Here is a 9,189-nt window from a genome sequence, read left to right as displayed (position 1 = left end):
TATATATATATATATATATATTATATATATATATTACATACAGTGACACAATGGGTAAAATTAATAGTTTTCGCAATAATTCCATTCCTTTCGTAATTCAAAGATACAAAAAACAACCCTCACTCATAAAATAAGTTTGTTGAACTGGAGAAATTCGAAGTATATTGCCGCCAAATAAATTCTAGCTAGCGGAGAAATAATATGAAAATGCAACAAGGGAACCTAATGAAATTTGTGCCTTGCTTAATGGTAACGGATTTCAACTGGTAAGCATGTTTTGGTAACTACAAATAACTTCACACCTAATACTCGTAGTACAGGACCAGTTAACTTTCACGGCGAAATAAAATTAACACGAAAATAGGATATAAATTATTTTTCTGAAGATGCAATACAAATTAATATTCTTTAGATAAGCATAAATTCTTTTACTTTCAGTATGTTTTTTTTATTTTTGGTCATGTAGTACGGAAATAAAAAAATGATAATAAAAGAGAGATGTACATTATTTGTAAAGATGCCATAAATTAATTAAATCTAGTTATTTGTACATATATAAATATGTATTATATATATATATATATATATATATATATATATATATATATATATATATATATATATATATATATATATATATATATTATATATGTGTATATATATGTATAGCCTAGATATATATATATATATATATATATATATATATATATATATATAACATATATATATATATATGTATGTATATATATATATATATATATATATATATATATATATATATATATATATATATATATATATATATATATATATATATATATATATATATAGATATATATATGAATGCTTCCAGATACTTTCTGCAAGTGGCTTTTGTTAATCCTTTTTAGTAGTGTGCAAGAAGAGTTTGGAAAGGACTTCGGTCTCTTTCTTTGTGAAGAAAATAAAAACTTTGTTCACTAATTCTGTAATTAATGCACTAACCAATTTAAAGTCCACTGAATGTCCATCAGTAACAAACAAAGCACATAATGGCAGAACAGTTAACAGATGATGTGAAGTGATTCTAATAATAATAATAATAATAATAAGATAATAATAATAATAATAATAATAATAATAATAATATTATAATAATAATAATAATAATAATAATAATATAGTACAAATCGTTATTATTATTATTATTATTTTTTTTTTTTGTAATTTAATTTTCATTAAATCGCGCATACCATTCAATTTCTGACAACACCCATTAATTTTTACTATTTTGTAATAAACGAGCTATAATGTCTACCAACTATATGCTGTAATCCCATCGATTTTTTTTTAGTTTTAAATAAATTACAAAGAAAAACTGATAACAGTGGTACGCAGATCCAAAGTAGGCGAAAAAACTGTAGCAGGATTGTAATTAAATAACGCTAAACATTTCTTAATGGAAGACGTGCTTCGATAACTTTAGGATCTTATGACGCAACATAACCTACTGAAAACTAAAATTTAAAAATTAGTGTAATATACAATAGGAACCCGCATTTAGTGATCATTCCTCATATTCTTCTTCAATAATAATAATAATAATAATAATAATAATAATAATAATAATAATAATAATAATAATAATAATAATAATAATAAACATTTAGTATTAAAAGTGATAATTAAATCAGCTGCATTTAGTTTATACAGAGTTTTTCTTTCTTTCTATTAACTGTTTTTTTTGTGTCAGTAACTTGCCGATGTTCGTCATTCTTTGGAGAAAAAAAAAAATTAGTTATAACCTATGCCGGTGTAGTTACTCTGTAACTGCGATGGTGTGTTCTTCGTAAATAAAAATACCGCAAGTTTGCGCCTACTTTCCTCTCCAAAGAATGACGGACATTGGCGGTTACTGGCAGAATGCAGTAATTTTGAAAAAAAAATAATAATAATAATAACTGTATTATTATTATTATTATTATTATTATTATTATTATTATTATTATTATTATTATTATCTGGACGTGATAAACAGACCACTGACTTGATAAGCGAACTTCCATAAAACAGAAAAGTGTATATGTGTGGAAAAGTAAATTTAAGAGATACTATACAACGCACGCGAACAAGCACAGACGCAGACATATACTGTATATATATATATATATATATATATATATATATATATATATATATATATATATATATATATATATATATATAGATATAAACTATTGAGTGTGTTTATGGAAAATTTGAAACTATAATTACAACAATAAATGAAACTATAATTACAACAATAAATAAATATTCTGTTACCTTTTCTGAATAAAAAAAAACTGTAATTATTACTTATGCCCTACTAAAACTTACTTGATTTAATTTCTTCCGTTCTCATATCGACCTAATTATTTCTCTTTTCAATTAATTAAGACCATTCCCGTCACTGAAGACAATTCTCATCCCTAAGGCCATTAACATTATTTCTCCTGCCATTGTTAGTGTTAATAATAATTCCTGCTCTTAATTATCATCGTCATTACACGAGTCAAGAATTACTGTTATATACCACTAAAACGGAACCAACCATTAAATAATGAAAAGCCCCAGGAGCTTTATTAGAGCCCAAGCCATTCATATTCATTAAAGGTTAAATGACATTACTTGCGCACACTAAAGTAAAAATTAGCCTGAATTAAAGTGACCACCGAATTATCTATACACGAATTTACAACTGGGCGAAGAATGACAAAGAACACGAAATTTTTGCTCTGGCGAAGAAAATCTTCTTCAATGGCCCCAAAAGGTAAGAAAATATGAGGGGTGGGGAGTCGCGGGGGTCCTCCTTCCGGAAGGGGAGCTGGGGAGTGGGATGTGTCATGTCTAGCAGGGGGCTGGAGGGCTGAGGGGGGGGGAGGGGATGGGTTGGGGGGAGAGGGAGAGGCTGGATATCTGTGGGTGCGCAAGGTCTCAGATCATATGTGCAGAAGACCCCTTCAACCACCGACGACTTGTGAGAGCTTTTCACTTAGTAGGCGAGTTGCCCCGTTCTTTCTTTTTAGCCTATTTCTTTTGGCGTTTCTTTTCGGCTCTTGCGCCCTCTGCCTTCGCCGCGAAACACCTTTGATACACTGTGACTTGTATTTTATTGCGTGGTCTGTGATTATTAATAATGAGATGGAGAATAAATATGTTACCACGTGGAGCGGAAAATAATAGAGAACCCAGAGATCATCATTCTTGTTGACACCGCCCACCTGGGAAAATGGGCCGCTATTGGTCCCTGATGGCCCTGACGTTGAATAGGGGATGGGTTGTGAATGGTCAGAGCTAAGTTGTTGATTGTTTGTCTATAGCTCTCGATGAATTAGTTTTTAAATACAATTTTCTTTCCAGCAATTCCGAAGTCTAAATCTTCTCTCCAACTTTCCTACGGCCATATCAAAAGCTATATGGACAGGATATTGAAAATGAAACCACAAGGACCCCAGAAAATCACAGAATAAAATTAGCAAAAAGCGTAGCCGCAACTCATAACGACAACAAAGGGGCGGGGCTTGTGACGCCCCTCCTCTTTCTCGCGACACCTCCTCATGGTCTTCACTGTTCATCAGTTGGTCATCACTCTGTACGGCGGGTGGACACTTCAGCCAGAGTTGTTGGCAGATAATTAGTGGAATATGAGGTGTTAGTGATGTTCCAATTTTCTTCTTGTGACTTGGAGTCCTTCGTGCACTGTGCGGCCCACCGACTCGCCTAAGTCTCGCGTTGATAATTTCCCCCGTATCGCATGAAACACCTTTTTGATTGGACACTGCTGAGACTGCGCAGGTGCAAAACGGAAAATAATTTGCCCGCGCTCAATGAATTTTTCGCAAAAATTCCTTGTCATACAGAGACAGATATATTGCTGAGGTGATGGTGTCTATCCCGAAGTCATCGACGATACACATGTGATTGCGACCACGCTCAAATTAAAAGAAACTTGATAATCAATTGGCTCTCGCTGACTTCCCGAAGAACTCAAAATTAACCCCGATAAATAAATAACAAACTTTCGTTATTTTTTCCAATTTTCATTCTGGCACCGTCTTTAGGTGCGACCTGGTTTTGTGAAAGGATAAAAGTTGTGGACGGCGCAATCCTCAGGAAGAGCTGACAGTGATGCTGGCGGGCGGGTTAGAGGAAGCAATGTCTGGGTGTAAGCCCCGAGCCACTGATTTCTCCATTGCGGCTATCATGTCCCGCGGGTCGGCGGCGGCCGCCGCGGCCGCTGCAGCAGCTGCGTCGGGTCTCAGGCACACCACGTCCCCGGGTTTGCCTCTGGGTAAGCATCCTTCGTCTTGTAAGAAATAAAATCTTGAAATGTGTCTCTTTAAAACGGGGCTTAGTTAGTCGCCAGGTGTGTGCTTATGGGTAAGTATTTTAGATCCTAAGAAGAAACTGAAATTCAAACGGCTTTCCCCTGAAATACGACTTGGCCGAAAAATAACCAACGAATGCTTCATCTTTTGGTTTATTTATCTATTTAATTCCACCATCTACTATCACAAATATTACTTTTGACCAAACAGCTTAAAAATAAATAAATAAATGATTTTAGTGGGCTATTCAGGAGAGCAAGAGCCCGTGTTGACACAATGCCCGACTTAACCAAGAAACAGTTCTTGAAAAATGACACGCTCAAAATAGGGCTTAACCAAAAATAATCGGCGGACGCGCTATGAACGCCCTCCGGCGGACATTCCTTCCCAAAATGCCAGCCCCGTGAAAAGGGGGTTTTGGTTGCATACCCACCTCCTCCCATTACTAATCTGGTCTCCTGGGCACTGGTATATACCTGGAAGCGGTCACAGGGATGGGCTATTTTTAAGAAATCGACAGTGTGGTTGGCGTTCATCATCACTGCTTTATACAAATGTACCTGACTCTGCAATTCCTAATGCTAATGATTTCCAACTGGACTGTTTCTGGTCATGGCTGTCATGGAAGGAAATAAATTCTGTGACGTTAATAATTTTCTAATTTCATTCTTGGATGAAACAGAATAAGAACAATACCGTTTCCTTCCCTCGCACACGAAGGATATTAACCAAGTATTTACTTTCAAGGATATGGGAATTTTACCAATTTCCTTGTATTTTTCGTTAGTTAAATAATATTGGGAAAACAGCAAAATCTTAGGAGTCATTTTCCGAAAGTGCCATAGAATTCTGAATGCAATTATGATTCGCGGCGATCACTTTTAGCAGTGCTGAAGTGTAAAATACACACACACACACACACACGCACACACACAAACTCTTAAATAAATGGTTATATATAAACCTCATGTGAAGGATAAGCATGACATTTTCTGTTTCATCGTATGCAATTAAATTTCTTTTCAGTAAAACGTTATTTATACCTATACCAAAACGAAATTCAATCTCTCTCTCTCTCTCTCTCTCTCTCTCTCTCTCTCTCTCTCTATATATATATATATATATATATATATATATATATATATGTATATATATATTTGTGTGTGTGTGTATGTATGTATATATATAGACATACTGTATGAAATTTTGTACCTTGCCAGTTCTATTTCCAGTTCAAAGTACGTACTTTAAGTTTCATTTCAAGTTACAACTGTAAGTAATAATAATTTTAAATTTAGGTAAATATTTATATGCATGGCGGTGCCTGTCAGCACGCAGCAAGCAACAGGACATTGAGTACTATTATTATTATTATTATTATTATTATTATTATTATTATTATTATTATTATTATTATTATTATTAATCCCTACAAAGGTTTAAAAGCAAGATATCTTTGCCAACAATACTGACGCAGACATGAAAGTTGACATGTTTTTCATATAATCATATAAATGTAAAATAAAAGAAACACCGTTTTGTTGCCGAAATTATTTCAAAATTCCTACACAGCATTCAAGAGCCAATTCAGCTCTAATTTTCGTCTTTGTGAAATAAATTAAAACAGCAATAATAATAATACCAGTTAGAATCTGTTCAGATTTACAAAATCGCTTTATCAAGACAAAAGCACTTACGAAGCAAGCTTCAAACATTCTTGATGTCAACAGTAGCGTCCTCATTAGAATATCTGAGAAACGCCAATACCAATTTTCTTCAACTTTTCGGCTGAGAAGCGTAGGACGGTCATGAAATGCTTATTAGATGCCTCCGTAGGATGTGGGACGTGTCCCTTTTCTTTTTTGGTAACCTTCGGCCATTTGCCGCAGATTAGCAATTGCGATCTATCCCTCTTCTTCAGACACACACGTACACACACACACAATATATATATATATATATATATATATATATATATATATATATATATATATATATATATATATATATATATATATAAAATCTAACTAATACGATATCCTCTTAAAACTACATATTTCAGTACAATCATTTAAGTGTGTGTGCGTGGGCACTGCATCTGAGTATATCGATACTGTTCGTGTTTGAATATTTTCAAGATGTGTTTACAATAATCACAACCGGATTCCATACCCCACTGCAATATTAGCTACATAAGAAGTTCACAGAGATTTCGATTTAAATGTTCACCTGTAGCTATTTACATAAATTTCATAAAGAATTCAGCCAAAAATTTAAGTTGATGTATTGCATTGCATTTATGCCGAACAAGACGACACAAAAGGAAAATCATACGTATGAAGTACAGCGATCATAAATATCGCCCTTGTGAATTGCAGTCTACATTAGAGCCTTTATCGTGTTATTTGACGTGAGTAATGATAATGCGATAAACAATCGCCGCCACTGTATCTCTCTCCGAACAATCAGTCATTCTCTTCATACTTCCTCTCCAACACCAACGTTACTGAAATTATTTTGACACTTACCATGGAGGGAATTTATGTACGTCTCCCTCTAACCATTCGGTCATTCCCATAAACCCTCTTTCTCTAACACCACACGCTTTTTTTTTTTTTTTTTTTTTTTTTTTAATTTTCGATAAATGAAAGAATCGGTTTATATGTTATTCCTCGCCAATAAATTAATTTCTTCTTCTCGAGCGTTTTCTCCCTGACACCACAGCGCTGAAGAATATGTTTGCTGGTCACAACGAAACCAACCATACTTCCTCGACCATTTTCTCTATCATGATTGCTAAAACAAAACCCTAAGTGATATTAGGATACAATACATCTGTACAAATAAAAACTGTTCCTACAATGACGCTGCAAGGCTCAAATATACATGAATGAATAAAATAAACACAGTATATTATATATATACACATATATATTATATATATAATATATATATATATATATATATATATATATATATATATATATATATATATATATATATATATATATATATATATATATATATATATATATATATATATATATATATATATCTCCAGTGTGCGTTTGTTTAAAATAGCCATATAAAATATATATTAAGGTTCACGAATATTACGTGTTTTATTTCCTACGTAACTGACACTTGTCTATCCATATACGGAACTGACAATTAAAAGTAATGAACAGCCCTCACACTACAGTAGTTTATATATATAAACATGCGTATACTGTATATATATATATATATATATATATATATATATATATATATATATATATATATATATAATATATATATATATATATATATATATATATATATATATATATATATATATATACATACATATTAAACTCTCTATATAATACACTGATGCACGAATCACCGCAATCATAAATCATGAACAAGTAAAATGGCTGTAATGATAATCTTCGTCCTCATCACGAACATTATCACGGCAGGGAATCGTAAATGATACGATCATTTCCTTAAACAACTATGACTTTACGATTCATCTTTATTATTGCGCCGTTCCAAGTGGCACTCTACAGTTTGTTGCTCGTCGCGGAGTTCTGCTCTTGTAATGTGTACCGTATAACTTGACGCTGAACTGATTTTTTTATATCGTAATTATATCATATAATGTGTGTATATATATAAATGTATGTACATATATATTATTATATGTATATATTATATATATGTATAATATATATATATATATATATATATATATATACGTATATGTACATATATATTATATATATGTATATATTATATTTGTATATATATATATATATACTGTATATATATATATATATAATATATATATATATATATATATATATATATATATATATATATATATATATATATATATATATATATATATATATTCTAAATCCCACAAACCTCGTAATACAAAATGAACATCTCGCAACTCCTACATCAACATGACACGAACAGTAGACGAAGATGAAAATTTCGCGCCGACTACAATGCAACCCTATTCCTAAAAAAATAAAATAAAAATAAAAATAAAAAATAAAAAACTTAGCAAAAAAAAAAAAAAAAAATACACACACATCTACACGAGTACCTACCCGCCCCAATGCCGGGCAAACGTTAAATGACAAGTCTATACATAATACCCGGTCAGGCAGCTTCCGTGCTTTCGCCGCCCCGACACGAGTAGCAGCGGCCGTAATTTTCATACACGGCGCGACAACCGGGGACAAACGTCGTGGATGACGACAGTCCCGGATATTCGCGACATTTTCCTCGGTTTTTCTTTAATTAACCATCCATTTCCTTTCGGTGTTACTTTGCGCGGAGATTCCTGGTGGCATTTTATCAAGCTTTTACATTTCTTTGTGCACTGATCAATTTCCGAAGTTTTCATTGATGTCCTGCCGACCGGTCGATAGCAAGTTCGGGACATCGGCCGGTTTTCTCTCAGTCGTAAATGTTATCTAATAATTTTGTACTGGATAACCCTAATAATATTAATACAGGTAATTATAACGTACCCTATTTCAGCCAGTCTGTATACCTCGACATAAAATAAGAGTGCCGTTTTACAAGGTACATTGTTGTGCATTTTTCTGAACTCAGCACACACACATACGCGTTCGTTTATCTATATTTATTTATAGGAATTTGATATTTTTTTTTAGGAGTTATCTTTACCGCCTGCAATAATTGATAAGTCGACAGGATTTTATTCATATCTCCCCGATCTATACATTTTTTTATTTCCGCTTTACATACGCTGTACAAAACGTGACTATGTACTTTCGTAGATAAGAATAGATACAGTGAAAAAAATAAACTGGGAAAA

The 9,189-nt window shown here is 32.5% G+C and overlaps 1 protein-coding gene across 1 annotated transcript in view; it reads left to right on the top strand.

The window, feature by feature from the left end:
- Window positions 1-3,578: 3,578 nt before the first annotated feature.
- The window catches only part of LOC136848083 (T-box transcription factor TBX20-like), a 152,943-nt gene continuing 147,332 nt past the window's right edge, over window positions 3,579-9,189 (top strand). Inside the window, exon 1 of the mRNA XM_067120268.1 lies at window positions 3,579-4,309. Within this exon, the coding sequence (XP_066976369.1) occupies window positions 4,147-4,309 (163 nt within the window). The 5' untranslated portion in view covers window positions 3,579-4,146. The remainder of the gene's footprint in view (window positions 4,310-9,189) is intronic.

The sequence above is a fragment of the Macrobrachium rosenbergii genome, chromosome 18 (genome assembly GCF_040412425.1).
Source record: "Macrobrachium rosenbergii isolate ZJJX-2024 chromosome 18, ASM4041242v1, whole genome shotgun sequence".
In the NCBI taxonomy this organism is placed as follows: domain Eukaryota; kingdom Metazoa; phylum Arthropoda; class Malacostraca; order Decapoda; family Palaemonidae; genus Macrobrachium; species Macrobrachium rosenbergii.
The sequence above is the reverse complement of the archived record's forward strand: the minus strand, read 5'-3'. Positions and strand labels throughout refer to the sequence as shown.